Raw genomic sequence first — 21,553 nt, forward strand, 5'->3', positions numbered from 1 at the left:
TATTTAAAATTGATATGTTTGTTTTTTTAATTTAAGAAAACAAGTTGGTAAAAATAAAAGATAAAATAAAAAACATATAAACATCCTAATTTGTTTCTATAGTCTGTTTTCGAGAAGAGATTTATCATTTATCTTCTAGTATTTTTTTTTCTATTCGTGTGCATACATAAATTCCGATAGTCACTTTAGCTATCCGCCACGTCGATCTTATCTCGGGACTCTTCCGAAGACAAGCGAAGATGATCATCGTAATTTACCACATCGGCCTCGATCACGAAGATCGACGCGGGCGGTGTTTCCTCGACGTGGTTTCCCTCCGCGTATAGAAGTGGTGCCAATGATTTGTGTGTTTGCAATTCCATCGACGAGGAGATTCTGCAGTCGGTCATATTCTCATTTTGATTGACGATATCGTCGATATCGCTATCGCTGCCTAACTCCTCGCTCAGTCGTCCCACCGCCGTCCGTGTGGAACTGCTAATAATTAGAGATGTAGTTACAGTCAGCGTGGTAGCATCAATGTTCGTAGCGGTTAGCTGAGTTTCTTTCTCCCGTATCGATGAGGCACGTCTTTCGGAATACGATCTACCCGTTTTTCTCGTGTCATCGATTACCTGTAACGTGATGCCCACGAAAAACAATAGCGCGGACAAAAACAATATAAAGTTATTTATTTCTTTAATTCATATATTTAACACTTTAATTACTGTAAAAACTGTGGGGAATTTATATCTTCTCTTTCTTCCATTATATTTATTTATACCAATGAAAGAATTCGTCGTACCTGGCGTAACAGGCTCGACCTTTGACTCCTCGATTGGGGATAACCGCTGAGTTGCCTCTGAAGCTGTCTCTGCGACCCGACAAGGGATCCTCGGTCTTGAATCACGCTAATGACGCTGGATTTGACGTCACTTTTGGGGAAGAACAGTCGTATCGCGAAGTTCTTCAGCGCAGCGCGGAAATCCTTGAGGTGATAAGCGTAGAGCAACGGATTGCCGACCGAGTTGATGTGCGAGAGAATGATGCAGAACTTCATGAAGAAGTCGTTCACCTCGCAGTTCGGGCAGAAAGCCATCACGCAGTTGATGGTGTACAACGGGAACCAGCAGATGATGAAGAAGAGGACAATACGCGAGAGATTCTGCGTGGCCTTGACCTCTCGTTTGCGCGCCGCCCCGAGAACACGCAGCATCGTCCCCGACGTCTGATGATGATTGCCACGTAAACGCAGACCGCCGAGACGGCGAACGCCACCACGACCACCCCCGATATTATCGGCACGGCCGCTGGTAGGATCCATCGTGACGATTTGCTGTAGCTAGAGTCGTCGTATCTGTTACACTCTTTTGAATAACTTACCGCCGGGTGATAGATGCTGAAAAACCGCGAGTTCTCTCACGACTAACCTGCTTTACGATCACCCGATAGATGTGGGCGTAGAACGCCGCGATTAGAAGCGCGGGGAAGATAATAGTGGCAAAGTAGAGGAACACGAGGTAGTCGTAGTCCATCACTTTCGTGAAGATACATCGGTGATCGCTCGTTTCGCCGACGTTCCAACCGAAGAGCGGCAAGAAACCCACCAAGGTGCCCGCGACCCAACAAACGCATATTATACCTGAAAATCATCAATAATCGTTTATTCTTTTCTCCTAATTTCGGTTTCGTTTGTTCAAAAAACTCGACGGCTTGTCATCGATATCAATTGATGTCGCGCCGTCGCGACTACGTACACACACAAACATGCAGAAATGATTCAACGAGTAATTAGTCTCCGTTCGTTACCCATCGCGCGGCCCACTCATCGCTATTAACACAGCGCGGCTCTCCTCTCTCTCTCTCTCTCAACACTCTCATAACTTGAGTAATTTTATTTCACATATGATGGACGAGAATACTCGGCTTCTTTATCGATTCACTCGTCATTTGTGAAACTCCACCGGGAACGCGTTATCAAGTGCGGAACACGACGTTTCTGAGTGCTCCCGGAACATTAGAAAATATATGTTTGCGTCTAAGAAATTTTACATTTATCGTATTTATCTCTCTTTTAAAAACGTAAAGAATATCTCGTTAAAAAAAAAAGACATTTCCAGCAGGATAATTTATTCCAGGTGTGAATGTCAGAGTTTTACTAGTGCAATTTATTTATTTATTGTGTAAACGGTATAGCTCTTTATTGTTAAAACAGAAGAAAAACAAATTGCCGGATTCAACAAACGAAATATAAAAATTAAAAAATAAAATATACACGTTGATTAGTTTTAGAACAAAAATGTAAGAAAATTTGTATGTTACGTGTAAAATCCCATTTTATTTGTCATGCTAACGAATTCTAACTTGTTTCTGTTTTCTCATTAAGTTCTGTCGCGAGAAGCTGCGGACTTGGATCAATGAACGTGAATCGCTTGTCCTCGTTAATCCTACGAGACATGAGATCATGTCTGATACCTGATATTACATATCGAATTAACGACGACGTTATGAGATTGCATGGTGTTTCCTCACCTATGGCAGTTTTGGTGCGCATGGTACGCGAATATCCCATAGGATACAGTATCGCCCAGTAACGATCGACGGACACCGCGACCAGGCAGAAGATGCTGATGGTGCAGAGAACCACGAGGACCGAGACGGTGAAGAGGCAGGCGTGGAGATTCGTCGGCAGACCGATGCTCGCGAGGATCGCGAACGGGATCGCGAACAATCCGACCAGCAGATCGGCCGCCGCCAGCGAGACGATGTAATAATTGGTGCGTCTCCGCAGCTTGCGCTCTTTGCTGAACACGATGATCACCAGACCGTTGCCGAAGACGGCGCATATTGCCACCAGGACCTCGCACACGGTGTACGGCAGATTCAGCTCCGCGCTGACCGCGGACGACGCGTTTGTCGGACTGGTATAATCCGAATACGCGAGCGACGAATCGATTGTCGTGTTCGACATAAATCCCATCGCAATAAAAGGGGTCGGCGGAACTTCTTATTAGCGTCGCCGAGCACGCAGGCGGATGATACGATGCATTATCTTCGTTACTTTCTGATATTAAGACATTGTATATCGTTTCTAATGAAATCGACCGGGACAATCGTCGGGAGACATTGCGCCACTTTCGGGACCGACAGATGTGACTACTTCATCATATTGATGTTCCGACGTGTGTCTCTACAAAAGTAGACTTTGTCAACATTCGTAAAACTGTAAACAATAAGATGTTGAAGAGATGTCCTGAAAAAAAATAAAATATATTTTAAGAAACCTCAAATACGCAATTATTAAAGAGTTATATATATATTATAACAATTTGTTTTTTAAACACAGTTTTATATATATTTTATATACAGTTTCGGTGATATATGTATTATTTACCTCTCAAATTCAAATATACCAAACGTGTTTTTAATTTATTATTATTTGGAGTTATTCTTCTCACCTTTTAAACTGATAAAATAATAACGCAGATAAAATTATTATTTCAATGAATTTCAAATCACAGAACGCTTGTAACTTTCTAAGCCTAATATTTTCCGTACATCAGCGATAGTCGTTAATTTTTTCACAAACACGAGAGTTGTAGAAATAACAATTTCGTCGCTTCAAATACGATTTAAAGATACACAAGCGCACATTAATAATCGAGTTTCCGCCACGTCTCTACATGAGAGACACAGAGAGAGAAAAAAATCCAAATATCTATAATTCTAAATTATTGCCCTACATATATTTCTATTTTTATATTTTAACTTCGTTCGTTTTATTTTTATTCGTAGCTCTCGTCGTGAGACGTAAAATTAGTTTATTCGCTCGAATCTCGTTTCATCATCAGTTTAAAAAAAAGGTGACTAAAAGGTGGTATAAATGACATTTGTCAAGGGTGGATAATAAACTCCTGGACGCTGGATCGCGGACAACTACATAGATCCGTTGCCGGGCAATGAATGAGGAGAAGCAAATGGCAAAAATGGGTCGCGCGTAAATTGTCACGGGAACAACATAGTTTGTGATTTTTGCGTGTAAAAAAATTGATAATAAATAGTTCAACGAAGGAGACTCACGGCAGACTGTTGTTCGAGACGTTTGTCAAATTTAAATTACACAGCGTTATTTCGTGTGCCAAACGTGAAAAGAATGAAGAATTTTAGCTCAAGAAGATACAAAGAAAATAAAATGCGCTCCTGAAACGTAGATGCGTTTCAATGCATTAGACGTGCCTAATTTTAGCGTTTTAAAAAACTCTCGTATTTATTCTACGCACCTGGTTCGGTGTCTTCTTTTGTTTTTTGTTTTTTTTTTTCAACGTGAATCTAATCAGTGAAACAATCTGGTATTAAAACTGCTGTGTCATTGTGCGATTATCCAATTGCCTCTATAAACACTAATGCGTTTCAGTGTAACTTACATCAACGTCTCCGTTTGTGCATCACTAGTAGTTAGACATCACACACTTCGTATTTTCCTTGTTTTTTCAAGCGAAAAATCCATCGATTTACATAATTTTTTTTACATTTCCGATATTAGAATATGTCAATTTTTTTTTTAATTAATGACAATCTTTTTCCAAACTATAGATATTTTATCGCGTATCGTCTGTTGCACGTTCGAAAGAACAAACGAGCGTGCGATCGATCGCTCATTGCGTGGCGTACGTTAACACACTCCGTGTTTCCTGTCCATTACTTACGAAGAAGTTAGAGCAGCTATGTATACGCGACCGCGTAAGATGGATTTCCGTGCGATATCATCTAATACGGCTGTTGCGTGTCACGCGAAGTTGCGGATGCGTTGTTGCGTACGACCGCGAAGTAAAACGAAGAAAGAAGTTGGCTTTGTCTTGCGAACGAACGTGTTCCGCATGATCGCGTTTAACACGTTGCACGCGCTGCTCCCGAGTTACCGATTTTTCTCTTTTTTTTTTTTTTAATTTCCGTAATGGATCGTGCGAACGAAATAAATTGAAGAACTATATAGCGATCAGCGAAGAAGCGCCGGTAATAATAATAATAATAATAATAATAATAATACGTATACCGGGTCGCGACGCAAAACTTAAAAATTGTTGATGGAAACTTTGCGTGTTAATCTCGATATGGCGAGCGATTGAATAAATAATTATCGAAGTCTCTTGTTACGACGGCACGTGCCAATGTTGGTTAAGCGTCATCGAGAGAGCGGGGGAAAGAGTTGAGCACAGGTTGTCGTAACGATAATACACTATAATATCACTTGACGCCGCGACGCGGTTGCGGCGCGCGGAACAAATATTTATTTTCGTATTAATTAACTTCGAACGCGCGAACATACACACACACACACACATCCACACACAAACGGGGGGGTTGAAAGTTCTTTTTATCCGCGCGCATCAAGCTCTGGAGCGGGGAAGCACCGCCGTCCGTCTTCTCAACCCCGTGGCGTGTAACTGAGGTGCTCCTTGTGCGACATTAGGGAACACCACGACGACGTGAAGATCGGTGGTGGTGGTGGAATCACTGGGCGATCTTGCTCGTGTTCCTTCCGCCTCCGCTGTCAAAAAACGTTAAGTTAGAAGATTCATTTTACGTTCACCGCGCTCAACTACGCGGCTGGATGCGCTACATAAGTACATATATAAATATATATATATATATATATATTATATACGCACATATACGTACAGTTTTTGCGTAGATGTAGTGAGTGCACGTTTAATTTCGCGATGTGGTACTCACATAAACGCAGATTTCACTACGTCTACGTGTATGTGTGTGTGAATATATCAACAGTTTGCTCCTCCCTTTTTAATCATAAATGAAAAACAATCGATATTTAATTAGATTTTGCAATTAGTTAAAAACACAAGGGCAATCAATGGAGAGAGAGAGCCAACGCTGTTGTTAACACGTACAGTTTTTCCTCTTTTATTCGGATATCTTGACCACAAATAATTTTGTCTCAATGTCACAAACAAACTCTCAAACGCGAATTATTTTTTACATAACAAAAAGCGAGTCTTGATGCCAGAGATAAACCAACATAAAATGTCACTCACTCTGCCGTGCCGAGAGCGTGTAAATAGCATCATTGTTGGGAAAAACATAAGCGTTCATCTCAGACATCAAAAAATCGATCGTTCTAGCAAACAACGAATAAATTACTCTTTTGTTTTTAAATATTTTTTTCATTTTTTTGGTTTTTTGAACTTCATATATTTTCTCACATAAAGTTGCGTCAGGTCTAAACAATTCGAGATAATCTGTACACATTTTGTTTGGATACTGATATACACATCCTGATTAGATATTGATGTATGTGTTGTATATTGATAAATGTAGAGAGAGAGAGAAGGATGCGAAGAAGCGGCAAAACGAAAGAAGCGATGTTGCGAATGCAATTTTTGCACGGATTATTTAGATCCGATTTATTATCAGAACTTTATGCAACTTTATGTGTGAGAGAACATTTGTAAAACCGATCGCGTATCAACATTGCGTGCTTTTTTTTTTATCATTAATTGCCAGTAAATTTTAATAATATATTGCAAAAAATTACGCGCCGTCATATTAGCACGTGTTTGAGAAAGCAACGGAAATCCATTTGACTCGAGTTATCCCGTCCTGGCTCTCGCATCTTTAACGAACGTTGAACGAGACCATTCGCGATAATTCGTACGTACTCATTGTCCGTAACTGGCATATAACGGAGCGCTTGACATTGCATAAAGGATCTCTAATTGCGGTGCGCAGTTAAATGACTTCTCTCTCCGATGTCGCGCGCACGCCATCGGACCATGGCGAAGCTCGAGGTTCTTCCTCGATGCGAGAGCACAGAGTCGATCTAAATCGAAAATGGGTCGTGTTCGTGTTACAGCAACCATGTAAACATATCCTGAAACATATCACCCGGTATCTAATGGTTTAATACGACTAATGTGTCGCGGCCGGAAGGTGGACTTAAGTTCAGTGCCGTGCTTTCGATTGCGAGATCCACTGGCCGGATTCATGTTATTTGGTGATGAAAAAAAAAAGATCAAATAAATATTGAGATTTTTGACAAAATTCAAGTAATCACATTTGTCTTAACAAATATTATCCTTCGTCGTTCTTTACTTCGACTGTATACTTTAATAATTTTGATTTCATAGTTTCAAAGTGTGTAAAGATTTTTATACAATATTTTTCAATACTTCACTTGATTTTTTTTTTTAGAATTAATGAGAACATGAAACTAATTGACCTAATGAATCAAATCGAGCAACTTCGAAAGTTCCCAAGCACTTTAAATGGAATATAACGAGGTTTGTGATTGATAATTTTTGTCTGATGACATCATCGGCAAAGGGGTGGGGATGACAGTATAATAAAGTATTCGGCTATTTACTTAACGTCGCACACAATTTCATGATACGTGTGTGCTTCTTCGGAGTTTTATATAATTCTACTTGTTTTAATTATCATTACCGTGTTCGGAAATTAACGCACACATATATATATAGTTGACGATGTATATTTAGTCAATGGTGTTCAGTTAACGAACATAATTACGCTCCGTAAATTACCGTTTGTTGATTCGAAACTAAGGCTGGACTAATAAAAACCGACTTTACACTCGCTATGCGTAACTCGTGAAAATGTTTCAGCAAATAAAAACTTAACAAAGACAAAGTATGGGATGTAACGCGAATCGTGTTTATCGCAGTGATAATAAAGAACGCTAGGTTTCTCCTCTACCTGGGACACATCTAGAGAGAGAGAAGATTCGCACACGAGAGCGGCGATAAAGGCGCGCACAAACCACGGTGTAACATCTAAAAAGATCCAATTAAAAGCTCGCTCGTCCGCACAATATATGTGCGCAGCGTATCGTGCTTCACTTACCTCGCATTTGTTGCAAGCCGTACACACGTTACAAGGACAGTGATAGAAAGTAATGAATTTTTGCTGTTTATGAAAAAAAGAAAAACCTTCTCTCGTGGCGGGAATCTTCCGCATGTTTGAAAAATTCGGAAACCAATAATCCAATTATCCTGAAAAATTAGGTAATTAATACCCGCACGTGTGAGAATATATATTTGTAAATCTCAAATGATATTACTTACCTATGATGCAGTTCTCCATCATTTTTTTCGAGTAAAGATGTTATCCGATAAAATGAATAATCGGTCGGAAAATCAGTTGATTGAGAATTGATCAATTCCTAAGTTGATCGACTTCTACCCGAAGTTGGTTGATTGCTCTAGGACCCGTTTCACATAAAGGTACACAACTTTTATTATGTTAGCAACTGTCCACTGAATGTGTATTACTGATTCCACAGTAGAATCACAGTAATATATTCCTTGGACAATAGCTAAAATATTACGCAATTGTAATATTAGCTCTATCTGCCGAATATATTACTGCTCCTATATAGAATCGGTATTATCCTACACAGAGAGACGTCTAACGAACGTCTAGTGGACGACAATGTGACGTCTAATGAATCATTCAGTGAGATGTGTACGGATTGTTGTTGTGTGGAATATTCTCTCGCTACAGTTACCGATATCACAAGATGTAATTGTAATTTTATAAGAAACAAAAATCTGATCTTACCCAGTCAAACGACCGCGTGTGGTCGCGCGTCCGCCATGACTGCCCGCGAAAACGAATATATCGAAGCGCGCGAAATTACGATATTCTCGAAATATCGAATCGACGAGCGCGGCAAAGCGCGCGCGTATAGCGCGAAACAGAACCAACAGATGGCATTTTTATTCATCCGGTTTTGATTCCGTGTGAACGGAGTTTGTGCGCGCACAAAACATGGACATCGGAGCACTCGTGGGAACGTAAAAAAATAGATGTCGTACGAGCCGTTTCATTGGCTGCAGAGCATCTGGAATAATAACTTATAAACTTAAAAGATAATTTTAAGTAAAAAATTTGACTATATATGTGAATACCGGCTTTTGACACGCGTGCGTACCAAACGATCGTTAAAATCGCTTAAAGTGCGTATATGTAAACAGTGTGTTACTGTGTGCAAATAGTGACCAAGTCAATAGGATTATTATTTTTTATTATTATTTAAACGATGGCTTCTTCCAACGATCTTGCTACGGTATGTTTTTTTTTGTATATGACTCAATTTATTTACACTTTACAAAGAACGTAAAACAGTGACGTTAAATATTTAATTATTAAATAAGTCAACTATTTTTTAATAATTTCCAAATTTAATAATAATATAAATTTTTTATGCGCACTGATTGTCAGTCTCTTACGTAGTATTTTTTTACAACGTAGAAGTTTGAGATTATTTAAGGTTATGTCTGTTAAAAACTCCTTTTATTATTGTGCTCAGTTTTATATTTCTGTATATTACAGAAGACAGATGTCTCATTTGATTTTGTTATAATTCTCATTTTTAGATTGAAACGCTGAAGTGCTTGAATCAATCAGTGATAGAACGATGTAGACATCTAGCTACCATTATAGACGACGCTAGCACAACCGAACTGCAGCATGTCTTTCCTGTACTGATAGATTCTTTATTCGGAATAGTAGACAATATTGGATGGGGCTTACATACCATTACATATAAAAAGAATCCGCAAGAATATGAGGCTCTTTGTAACTTCCTTGGCCCACAGGGATCAATGTTCTCCTTGTGCTACAAGTTGCTTCCAGACTGTTATCTGAAATATAATTTTCCAGTGTCATATCTTCCAGTATGTCTCAATCTACTCACATATTGCGTGCATATCTTGTTTCACGATATTTATTTATTACAGCTAAATAAATATCTCACTGCTTCTTCCAGTCAAAAATACGTTCCATGTTGGAAGAAGGAGTGATATCGCCATTTTATCTTGATAAAATTAAACAGGATCCAGGAGCACGTGTACCCTCAGCTTTATCTATGAGTATCCTTTAGTAAACACTATAAATAGTTATAATATTAATAAAATAAATATATATTAGTTACTATTCCTTAACAAATGCTCACATATCCTTTTGAGTACTACATTTTCCACTTTGCATACCATCTGACCAATCCCTGGCTGCAACTTCAACAGCAAGAGAATGTATGGATGAACTGGGAGACGGTTTATGTTCAATTAGCGCATTGTTATTTGTATCATTTTCTTCCCAGAGATAGTTCCACTGTTTTACCGGTAATTGGGCCGTATGTAAAAAAGACTCCGCCAAGAAAATTGACTCAATCGCCAGAATTCAGAAGGTACAAAGACGCTTGAAACATTCAAACACTTTTTTTTATATCTATCGTAAGCTGTTTATATTCATTTTTTAATTTCTACGCATGTTACATTCCATATACATCTTGAATTCAGAGATTGTCACAAGATGCAAACTCCAAGACTCTTAAGAACGTCCATATTGTCGCCGAGATCACCAAGTCCTGGATCGAATATACCGCAGCAACAGTGTTTACCGCAAGTGTGGAGAAGCGAGACGGTAGTGCAAGTTTTTCTTGATTTTTGGTTGGAATATACAGAGGATCAGCAAATAATTTCCCAAATGAACACATCTTACCTCACTTCTGTACCTCTACGAGTAAGTTTTTTTGTGTATATTATCAAGAAATTTTAATTGATACTTGAAAAAGAACAAATATTTTTGCGAAAACGATAGCGGTCGTAATTTTGAATTTTAGCATAGCATACATTCCGGGGAACATATACGTCTTGTGAGAGCGTTCATAAAAACACTGCACGAATTTACAAATACCGCTACGGGTGACAAGAGCGCAATGGACGAGTTAAAAAGGCACGGATATAATTTGAATATAATATTTCACTTTTTTTACTGCGTCGCAGTAATTTTTTGTTTTCAAGTTCTAATATTTTCTTGTATTTGTCACGCAGAATAATTCTTCCTTCGGTTCAAGGAAAAATATACACGTTTTTACGAAAAGCGATATATCATTGGCCATTAGACAGTTCGTTCAGGTTAATATTGGAAGCCTGGCTGAGCTTCATTCAACCGTGGAGATATGTGCCGGGAATAACGTACACTAAAGAAGGGTACGTATACATACAATATGTACTATCAATGAATGGATTGATATTTTCGTATTTTTAGAAAAACGGAGGAAGAGGAAAGAGGCAAAATTCATGATCCCAGCAGATGGACTCCTTTCGTTGCTAACAACCTGTTGGCATACGCAGCTATATTTCAACAACTGCTTCCGCGTTTTATAAGAACCGATCTAGTAGCGCCTAAGAATGCATTGATGTTGTACAGAGTTACAAAAGTACACGAATTTTCTTGTATATTTTTATTCGCGTTTAAATATATGTTCTTTACATACCGCATTTCTGCAGGTATTCGCACAACCACATTTGGGACAAATGATACGCGAAGTAGAAAGTTGTGTAGACGACGTAGGTTTAAGAGGTCGGCTAACTGCCAATCAATGGACAACGGTCGTTCGACAACAGTTTCACGAACTCGAAGGTCCCACGTATCAATATACACCAATGTTTTCGTCGTCCATCATCTCTCAGGTGTATATCCTATTCGTTCTGAGCGAATCAAATTTTTACATCTATTAGAAAACTAACTTTTTCATATGGCTTTTTAGGTTGTGTGCTTTTTGAGTATAATCAAACAGGCACACTTGACAGCGACCAGTTTAGTGGAGGCTCTTGAAAACAAGAGAAAAGGGAAACGTTTTTTCCCGTCTTTGTGGGAGTTTTTTTCGTGCGAGGATTATTCCTCGGACGACATCAGCATAGAAGAGAGACGACGCGTCCCCGTTCTCTTGGCTACTGCTCAACAACAGCTTATTGATATATTTCAAGTGATTAAACTTTCAATATTTATTATCTGTGTTAACTATCTGCTCGTTTGTATATACATGTGTTTACAATCATGACATCTTACAGATCACACTTGAAGACATTCCACAGGTTGCTATAGTGGCGGATCAAGAATATCACGATAGCATTTTGAAAACTTCATTCTGTCATCAATCATTGGTCGGTTTTATTGCTATTTTATTTGGAAACAGTAAGTTTTGTCTTGTCTGTTTGCATGTTAGCTTTGTTAATTGTTTCAGACGGAATCTAGTTTTGATTCGAATAAACCAGGTACTTTTGTACCACTGCAAGAGGGTAGACAAACGTGCCGGTATATCGAATACATGGGAGATCCGGAGTTGCAACCGGTGCGAACGAACGAATGCGCATTTTTAGTTCGAAACTTTTACAAGTTTTGCTGTTACATCAATCGCAAGGTATATTATCAATCACGCATATAATTCACTGTGGTAATACGTAACTGTGTTATTCCTCGATTCAAGATTATTTTTACTTATTACTGTTGCAGTATCAACACGAAATAACTTCGATGTACAACAGAAGGAGCTTTTTCGGTAGCATTTGTCGACAAGTAGTCGCACCTCCTACCACAATTGTTAAGTTGCCAAAACGAACGTTAACTGGATTCACCAGTGGCTACGAGGAACGAGTGCCGCCTCGATTGAGTTTACGGCCTTTGGCCAATTATTCCTTCCTTGCGAGCGTGTCACTCGGCGTGTTTATTGCATGGCTTATAAAGTACGTAATTTTCGCAATGTCCGTAATTTGCGAAGTGAAATCATCACTCATTGTTCAACACGATCATGATTTTCTTTTTGCAGTTACAGTCCTTTTACGTTTCTGGGATTTATATTTTGGGTGTGGATTATGTATGTGGTTATACGTGCAGGTCTGCAACACTGTTTCCCATCCAGCACACGTACTTCATGATCGAGCGCAATCATGTTTCCCTTTACTTGATAATATCTGCTGAAATAACGTGTTGGTATATACATTCCTTAATAAAAACACGCACAGACACAAAATAATGTTAAATAAGTATATTTATAAAATATCAAGATATATGTATATATATTGCGTGTGTGTGTGTGTATATATATATATATATATATATAATTATTTATACGCTATGTATTTACTTAATTAGTTTTGATATCATAAAAAAACATTAAATACAAATTATATATCTTTGATAACATAATTGTCTATTTATAATGACACGTAAAATAAAAAGATGTTTTTTAAGATAATAGAAATTATCTTGATCTTAATTTTATTTGCATCTTAATCTTATTTAAAGTTCTTGATACATCAGTCCTCCCTTCCCAAGTCTTTTTAAAATATCAAATTTTCTCTCAACGCGCGTTTCGATGCAGCAGATCTATTTTTCTATTGTTTTTTTATGTCAAAAAATAGATAAGACTCTCAACGATAGTAAAAAACGCGCAGTTAAACTAAAAGTAAAACAATTAATAATTTTTAAAAAATGTTCGAAGAACCGCATTTATTTAAAAGTGTTCGTTTGAGTATCGAATCCACATGGACCACACAGCTGCGCGTCACTTGCGACCTGATCTTACAAACAAAAAACTTGAAAGAAAAAAGAGAAGAAGAAGACAAGAGTTAAGTTGCTTTGTCGAGGGATGTTGCGCATTGTGCGCTACCGTCGTTGATCCTTCGGTAGAAAGACGACTGTTCATGTTTGTCACTCTCGCATCCGATGTTACACACAGGCAGGAAGGAGCAACACGAAGGAGAGAAAAGAGAGAAGCAAAAAAGACACGCGCGAACTATTCTCGTACATTCATATATAGGTACGTGGCGAATTGTGAGCGTCATAACGTCATGTTGTTGCTTAACGTGTTGAACTCTCACAAACAGGATAAAATTCAAGGCGAAATATATATATATATATATATATACAATCTATATATATGTATACGATCAGAATTTGATAATTATACACATATTGCTCCAGAAAATGCAAACTTCTTTTCAAATTTCATGACGTTTCCTCGTCGCTTTTCTCCGCTAAATTGTAATTTTATTTAATCAAGAGAGAATGATATTTCTTGCACAAAGAGAAATAAGTCTTGCAAAAGAGAACATTCCTTGCGCATCAACTTCCGGCGTATTTTTCAGATAATCTCTCGGAATTTAACTACCACGCGCGCGTTTCGCGCCACGCGCTCGGCTTCCTCGTGCGATTTTTGTTCCTGAGCACTCGGGCGAGAGAATTTCTCGCCTCTTTTCCCTCGGTGTGGCGTTTGTGTCCCCACCAAGAGTTCTTTTATATCTCCTCTCTGTCTCTGGCACTTCCTGTGTTCCGCCAACACACATTCACCTGTCTATCGCCACACCACCTGCCTTTCGTAATACCTAGCTAGCAGGCGTATATATGCGGGCTGCATATGTATATATGCCCCCGCTGCTGTTAAAAGCGTAATATATCCCGAAGGGCTTTAGTTTCGCCTAGCACGTAGTCACACGTGCATAGCGCACAGAGGCCGTGATCTTTCTCTCTCTCTCGCCGTCTATACTATACATACGCGTCCCATCCGGTAAATGCGACGACTTGTTGCTCGCCGCGTTGCACAGTCAATGTTACGCTGTCGTTGACTACGGTCGTGAAGTCACTTAGTCTCGTAAAGAGTCTTTCTCTCGTCTTTTTGATAAGCAAAACCCATCGTCGTTCTCGATGTCGCGCGATGCCAACTCCTATATGCCGTATGTAGTACATATGTGTAGCACACATGTAGACTAGAGGTTCGACGAACTTGTTGGCGGGAGAAGTTACTTTATACGATGTCGCTTCTCCGTTCACACCGCTGCTGGATACTCGCTAAGATATTTGCAACGCGCGCGAATATTTCGTAAGAAGAGGCGCACTTTGCTAAAAAAAAAAAAAAAAAATTGTCTCCGCGAATCACAACTCCGCGAAGGTGTTGAACTTCCCGCCGTCCAAAACGTGCTGGAAGGGACGAGGTATTGCGTTACGGGTTTCAAATGCTCTTTCCCCGATACACTTCAAGTTCCAGGAGAATGTTCGGCGCAAGTGTCGTTTGTTAATGTGAGCAGAAGTTGACAAACGAAATGGATTCAAAGTAGAAGCGAATTCTCGAGACGTATGTACCTACTAACCGGAATGAAAGTAAACGCGAAGAACGCGTGAAGCGAAACGCGATCGGGGAAGTATTTTGAATCGGGTTCCAGATATTGAATTTGACGAACCGGGTGGACTCCACCGATAATATTGTCGACAATTTGTGAATATCTCCGTGTTGACACGACGGAGTATTATCAAGAAGTGCGATAAAATTCTTATTGATCGTCTCTTGCATTTGGTTCTCAAACGCGGGAGGCCAAGTGAGTCGAACACACAACGTCTCACAATGTCAACGGAATATCTAAAAAGGTAAGTTTTTGCAATTAAATCGCTTATTCAAAAAAATTTTGCGTTTTCACGCGTGAAAATATTATACAATTAGCACTTTCAGTCGATAGATCTCGGGAACAAAATCCTTCACGTGTGGACAAATTTTATAAACTAGTTTACAATTATTTATAATCACATGTCATCTCATGCGTATTTGATTGTATTTGATCATATATCACCACAGATATAAAACTTGTCCATATACAAAGAACTTTTTTCACCAGAGCGTTATTCCGTATCGTATACTTGTGTAACAAATTATCTTTAAATGCATATTTGTTTATATAATATTTATTTTAGTTTACTTGATAAAGTTGACATTTACTAAGATTGCACGCGTGAATCCACAAACGTGACGTCTGAAAAAGAGTAAGCACGTCGGGAGTTTTCGCAAGCATTTCGTCGATTTAGTGTGAGGTCTTAACTTTCCCTTATCTGAACGTGTCGGCCGAAGCATTCGTATCGCGCTCAGATGGAAATGATGTCCCGCTTTACGTACCTACACAGAGAGAACATTTTTTTTCTACATATCTACTTCAAACAAACGCTCACAGAGAAAGAACGAAGAAGATAATATCATCACAGAGTGTTTTTAAAAAAAGATATCAACATGCAAAATTCCGATTATTGTGAGTTTTTATTCGGTAATTGAAATAGACAACATTTAGAAAACATTTTTCGTTTGCGTAAATCGTTGGCTCGTTGTGCGCTTTGCGCGCTTTAAAGAACGAGCGGAATCGTCGATAAACATTTGTATTTTAAAATATCTTGATTTCGATGCACACACACGTGCGCTACGTGTAGGAACGGAAGGAGAGAACATCCTGCCGATCGAATTGGGTAGCAATGCGAACAGCTGCCGCTGTCCGAGCGCGTTCTGAAAGCTGGCTGACAGCTGCAGCATCTTTCGGATTATTTCTATGACGCTCCAATTTCCTAGTTTAACACAATTGCCTGGATCTGAGAATTGAAAATTAGAAGTGAAAAAAATGTTGAACGCAAAAGAAAAAACAGGAAGAAAGAAATAATTATCGAGAGACAAAATAATGGAAGGACTCAAGATTACTGATAGGAAAAAAATTTTATCTCGAAATTACCGATAGAAAAAAAGCATCAAATATCATAAAAAAAAACTCATTTGGATATGGGATTTGCTTTTCAACTCAATACTTTTTCTTGAAAAACGCTCGAAATAACCAAACGCGTTAAAAAAATTTTTCTCAAATAAATGTTGCGATTTCAAAAACAATTCAAAGACGGATATGTGGATATGAACATCAAATCTCCCCGACGCTCTGAAAAATCAACCGACTTATCTATTATGCGAAGCGCCGCGAAGCTCCTTTCACCTGGCTGTTTTGCGACACGAGTCTTCCATTGCACGAGTTTTCTACGCCACGAGCGTAAATAATCGCAAATAACTGTACAGATCTGCATGCCAATATGGGACAAGAAACACAGCTCTCTGAGTCTGTTAATTGTTAGAGAAAAGTTTTTGCTCGCCAAAAAAGGAGACAAAATTGTTTTCAATCTGTCGCTGTATCCGTCAGAGTTTTTGATGTGTCTCACGTAAAAATACTTATCCTCCTTTTATGTTGAAAGAGAAGGAATTTACCGCGTGTTAATGACAAGCGGTAACAATTTGTGAAGAAATCACAGTACGCCGAGGTACAAATTAGACAGAGCGCGCAAACCCGACGAGTGCGAGAAGACAGAAGGCGCGGAGGAAAAAGGTCTATCGGCCAGCCAGCGGGCCGAAAGAGGAGGTTTGCAGCTGCTGTGACAGCTGCACACTTCCCCGTACACATTTTGTTACTCGAGCATGCGGCTCTCGAACCCTCCTTCGTCGTCTTGGAGGCCAGGTGCTTTTCGTATCGCATCGGAGTGCCTCGAAAAGAGTTCCTTCTTTGTCCTTCCCGCCCCTCATCGGAAACGTAACCATCTGGGCGCGTATACGATTTGTCGAAAACGCGAATCTTACGTAGAGAAAAATCCTTCGGTCGTGAGGATTGACCGCTCTCTCTCTCTCTTGGCGCGTACAGTCCCACCTGTAGCTTTGCGCAATTGCAAGCAGATGCACGTGGCGCTCGCACGTAAAAGTACGTACGAACAAGCATGCGATCGATTAAGTAACATTCTCCGTCGTTGTGTAACTCGACTTTTATCTCTCACCTCGCGTATTTAAATTTTAAACACGATGGCGACTCGCGAGACTCTCTCGAGATTTGGAATCAACGTGAAATACAACTCTTGCGGGCCAGAAGAGTCCGCAAACCGCTGCCACATCATATTGATAATCGGTGGGGAGAAGGTCGGAGAAGGCCGCAGCTGCGGCTAGAGATCCGGTCCGCGCAGTTGAATGCACGATACCCGCCGCGCGGCATATAGGTCCGTCCCGATATCGTTATTCCCCCTTTCTCTTCCTCTCTCGCCTACTCCACAAACTTGCAGTTGGCAACACGTGCCCCCGTATTTCACCTCTTCGCCCGTTGTTGCCTTCGATCTTCGTCTTCGAAAAAAAAAAAAGTTACGCACAAACAGTTGCTAAAAATGCTATCGCGAATGTCGTGAAACAAATTTAAAAAAATCTCCGTGTTAACTTGCTCGCCGTTTAGAAAAGTAATTCTGTTCTCATACGCGTGTGTTCATTCATCGTCTCCCCTTTTCTGTTTGTTCGACGATAACACTCCTTTTTTCACGGCTATCTCCTCTCAATTATCTACTTCCAAAACTGACGCCGCAAGAGTGTTTAAAAAACCGGCCGAGCTTATAAATTTTTGTAACTTCCTTTTAAACTCCATCAATATAATTATTACAATTTTTGAAAAAGTGAAGATAATTTTGATTTTTGTTAATTTTCATTAAATCTTTTATAATATGTACCAATATTTTTATTTATTTGATTCTTAGTTGACAAATTTCAAATAGAAATCTATTTTATTCTCTTATTAATTTTTCAAATCAAAATCGGTACGGAATATATAATTAAATTTTTCGTTTAAGATATTTTATGCACTCCAAGATAAACATAATATACAATTCTCATCAAGCTATTGTAAAAATTAACAGCTCAATTAATTCCAATCTTAACTGGACTGTTTTTTATTTTATTTTAAAGTAAAACAAACCAGCCACAGTTGAGTTTGAAATTCTCATCCGACAGTAGACCGTAAATTCTGCAGTTAGTGTATCGAACCTATTAATGTTCATGACGTCACGATATTTTGTTCGCAAAACATTTAAGGAATTACGAACGACTGAGTAAAGCTGAAAATTACCGTCGTGTGCGCGCACCATCCTTCATCGCCACCAATCTCTCCCGATCGCTCGCAAACGGCTCCTTCGACCTGCTGCGCGTCCCCCTTTCTCCTGCTTCGTTGCCTCTTCCTCTTTCTCCTCCAACGTTGGCTTGGCCACCACTACCACGTTCTCGTCGTCCCCATCGACACCGTGACGCTCCGGTCCAGAGGAGAGCTGCAGAACTAGTCGCAGCTTGCATGTCAGTTCATCAGTGAGCTCCGTCTTGCGCGCGTTATACCGAGAGCGCCTCTGTATATTTGGAGATCAAATTGGGAGAGAGAGAGAGAGAGAGAGATAATCCGCATCTTTGTGAGGTACACGTGTTTCTCACGGACTTCGGTGTTCTATTTGTATTTGTTTATTTATTTGTTTTTTTTTTCTAATGTCGTTGGAGCGAAATATCTCGAGTGTAAAAACACGACGAGTTCTTCTTACTTAATCTGCGGTACTTGCGTGTGAATGGTACCAGATTATCTCTGGTGTTGCGCGAGTGACATTTAGTGCCTGCGACTACGAAGATGGTGCGCGGTTTGTCGCAGTGGACCAAGACCCTGAGCTTTCCGGCGAGGGTGTCACCTCAGAGACCGAGCAAGGAGTCCAAGAGCTTTCACGTAAGCCCCAGTGCTAGTCCCACGTCACCGCCCAGCCCAATCAATGACACCATGGACAAAATGCCTATAATTACCGACGAGGTTAGACACATTTCTATCTGTAATCTCGTATTTTTGCAACTCTGTTAATCTGGTTTGTTTTTTCTGAGCGCGCTGTTAAAATGTTTTTTTTTTTTTTTTTTTTTTTTATCCGAGCTGACAGCTAACTTATCAATGTGCACATTGCATATGGCTCGGGATGCATCAATAATCTCACGTAACTGTTTACTTACATGCCAGTGTCCTGATTTCGTGATGCACAATCGCGCTTCCTTTCTCGCGATTATTTCGCGATGCACCGTATGGTACATGCATCATTTTTGACGGGAATAATGTCGCGAGAATTTGAGTGATCTCAAAAACCGTAAGCGCGAAGATGCGTGGCGTGCGCGAGAATAATATCACGCGCTTTTTTTTTCCTCCGAGACAATCTTGTTCTCGATATCTGCGTCGGCAGATGTTGCGCGACACGAGACTCGATGTTTCCACCCGTGCCCGTATGATTCGAGGAATTTTGTGCGTGAACGGTCGTGCCGTCTCACCGGAATAAAATGCCGGCTGTAAGGCGCGACGACGGCGGCGGCGGCAGCGGCGGCGGAAGCGTGGGAACCGAGCGTAACAGATGGCCTCGACCGCTTCCGAAGTTGCTCGACCTCCCCTCTCGTTACGGAGGTTCTTTCTTGCCTGACCGATGTGGTGTTCGTGTGATTTTGCTGATGTAAACCTTTTACAAACTACAGAGAGAACTTGATCTCTTCTCAAAATGAAGCGGAACCTCCAATCAAAACTCGAAGCTCTCCAAGCAAAAATTGTCCTCCTCCGAGACTCTGAAAATTGTTCGCAACACCTTCAAATAGCCATAGATCTCTTTTAACTAACAAATTGTTAGAAAACTTTTAATCTCGAAAATATAATGAAAATTTCTCTCACAATCTCGGAATTTCAAAAATTGTCACTTTCATGACAGAAAATTGCTCGCAACATCTTCAATTGTCATGCACTTCTTTCAAGGCAATTCTCTTGGTCTTTTCTTCAAAACAAACCGGGGGAACTCCCGATTAGAACTATGGAATTTTAAATGTCGGGGTGCTAAATTTACACACGCGGGCTGTTGGAAGTGTAAGTACACGCGGCAATTATAGCGTTATATTAAAAACCCTCGTTATTCTTCCCACGACGACGACATTCCCCAAAGGCCGGAAACCACGGGACCACGTTCTTTATTCGCTCATTGTTCCTTGTAGCGCATTCCACCGCGATGAACTTTTCTATGTCGTTCGTGAAAGAGGATGTTACGTTCCGCGGCGTGGTCGCGGGGAAACCTGGGTGTGCTCGTGTTTCGCGTCTCCCATACGGGGGCTGCTGGCTGTGCAGCGTAAACACAATCGCTATACCTTTCGTGACGTAAAATATCCTACCGCTTGAACGTGCTTAACACAATAATTGTAGTTTTCTTGATCTCCGGTTTATATCTAATTGCTGGAACTTCTTCAGAGAAACATTAAAGTAAGAAAAAAAAACATGTTTCACATATGTGTTGTTTTGTTCTGTAAGAAAAATATATATTACTGAAATAGTAATTAAAAAATGCAATTATTAATCGTTGATTACATAACGCGCTAAAAAGAATTGTGTGTGTGACACAAATGTCAAGAGCGTTTCTTCAAAAAAATTGCTAAAGCGATCTTTTATTGCCTCAATAAGATATTCATACCTGTATTCTCGAGAGGATGGACGGAGACACATTAACGCATGTCGCGTCGTATGTTAATTATCGACCATTCACCAAATTCGTATAGTCGTTCGAATGAGACGGCCATTCTGTTCGAGAGTTCGTAACAGTCGAATTCGTTAAGAAATTATCGTTGATACATCGAAGACTTTTTTATATTTTTAGACAGTTGCGCTGTTAATTGAAATAAATTTTAATACAAAATTGATGAAATTTGATTTCAAATTTGATTCACATTTTCTTTGTATTCGTATATTCAGTTTTTTATTATCTACATACACGTGTACGCAATCTTTTACTAAGAGCCTTAACACACGCGACACACATGCACGAAGCAGCTCTAGTATTTATCTTCTTTCCCTTCCTTTTATAATTGTCGCATCACGTTCGACCTCCTATGGTCGAAGGACTGCAAAGACACAACGTTCAAATTCCAGTGCACGGCTATAAATGTTTATTTTCAACAATATTTCTCTCATTTATTTTCTGCGGATGTTCTCCGATAAAATGACTAACCGTTCTTTGTTTCTCTACCGTCCTCGAGCCAAGCGATCTTTCGGTATTCAAGTCCGATCTCTTCTGCTGAAAACTTTGTATTGTGTGAGTATATCTTTTTTTTTTTTTTTTT

At 39.7% G+C, this 21,553-nt stretch overlaps 3 protein-coding genes and 1 long non-coding RNA gene across 14 annotated transcripts in view; 2 read left to right on the forward strand and 2 right to left on the reverse strand.

Moving 5' to 3' along the window:
* Window positions 1–36: 36 nt before the first annotated feature.
* Window positions 37–8,597, reverse strand: LOC109863534 (adenosine receptor A2b). 9 transcript variants are annotated; one of them, XM_020443802.1, is made up of 8 exons: window positions 8,079–8,597; window positions 7,858–8,006; window positions 6,033–6,817; window positions 4,260–5,527; window positions 2,512–3,232; window positions 1,410–1,621; window positions 785–1,321; window positions 37–614 (listed from the first exon to the last, which is right to left on the reverse strand). In XM_020443802.1, exons 5-8 carry the CDS (start codon window positions 2,957–2,959, stop codon window positions 186–188), a joined length of 1,626 nt encoding a protein of 541 aa, XP_020299391.1. In that variant the 5' UTR covers window positions 2,960–3,232; window positions 4,260–5,527; window positions 6,033–6,817; window positions 7,858–8,006; window positions 8,079–8,597; the 3' UTR covers window positions 37–185. The 9 variants fall into 9 exon arrangements, with proteins under 9 accessions (XP_020299391.1, XP_020299388.1, XP_020299393.1 ...); XM_020443799.1 differs by having other exon boundaries at window positions 6,033–6,868; XM_020443804.1 differs by lacking the exon at window positions 6,033–6,817.
* Window positions 8,598–8,673: 76 nt separating this feature from the next.
* Window positions 8,674–12,891, forward strand: LOC109863546 (sphingomyelin phosphodiesterase 4). Its single transcript, XM_020443811.1, has 14 exons — window positions 8,674–9,082; window positions 9,393–9,692; window positions 9,785–9,887; window positions 9,973–10,204; window positions 10,317–10,539; window positions 10,640–10,752; window positions 10,851–11,009; window positions 11,068–11,239; window positions 11,310–11,492; window positions 11,570–11,788; window positions 11,874–11,966; window positions 12,047–12,223; window positions 12,316–12,545; window positions 12,629–12,891. Exons 1-14 carry the CDS (start codon window positions 9,056–9,058, stop codon window positions 12,735–12,737), a joined length of 2,340 nt encoding a protein of 779 aa, XP_020299400.1. The 5' UTR covers window positions 8,674–9,055; the 3' UTR covers window positions 12,738–12,891.
* Window positions 12,892–14,210: 1,319 nt separating this feature from the next.
* The window catches only part of LOC109863288 (TNF receptor-associated factor 4), a 10,825-nt gene continuing 3,482 nt past the window's right edge, over window positions 14,211–21,553 (forward strand). The window contains exons 1-2 of one of the 3 annotated variants that reach the window (XM_020443528.1): window positions 14,213–15,222; window positions 19,013–19,235. In XM_020443528.1, the coding sequence (XP_020299117.1) occupies window positions 19,062–19,235 (174 nt within the window). In that variant the 5' untranslated portion in view covers window positions 14,213–15,222; window positions 19,013–19,061. Of the gene's footprint in view, window positions 15,223–19,012; window positions 19,236–21,553 lie in introns of all 3 variants that reach the window. The other 2 variants (XM_020443535.1, XM_020443538.1) reach the window with 2 other exon arrangements.
* LOC109863312 lies at window positions 19,817–21,539 on the reverse strand. The gene is made up of 3 exons (XR_002251319.1): window positions 21,205–21,539; window positions 20,908–21,099; window positions 19,817–20,740 (listed from the first exon to the last, which is right to left on the reverse strand). It is a non-coding gene; the product is annotated as an uncharacterized LOC109863312 (long non-coding RNA).

This window comes from Pseudomyrmex gracilis, unplaced genomic scaffold (assembly GCF_002006095.1).
Source record: "Pseudomyrmex gracilis isolate BER0280 unplaced genomic scaffold, ASM200609v1 scaffold_11, whole genome shotgun sequence".
NCBI classification, from domain to species: domain Eukaryota; kingdom Metazoa; phylum Arthropoda; class Insecta; order Hymenoptera; family Formicidae; genus Pseudomyrmex; species Pseudomyrmex gracilis.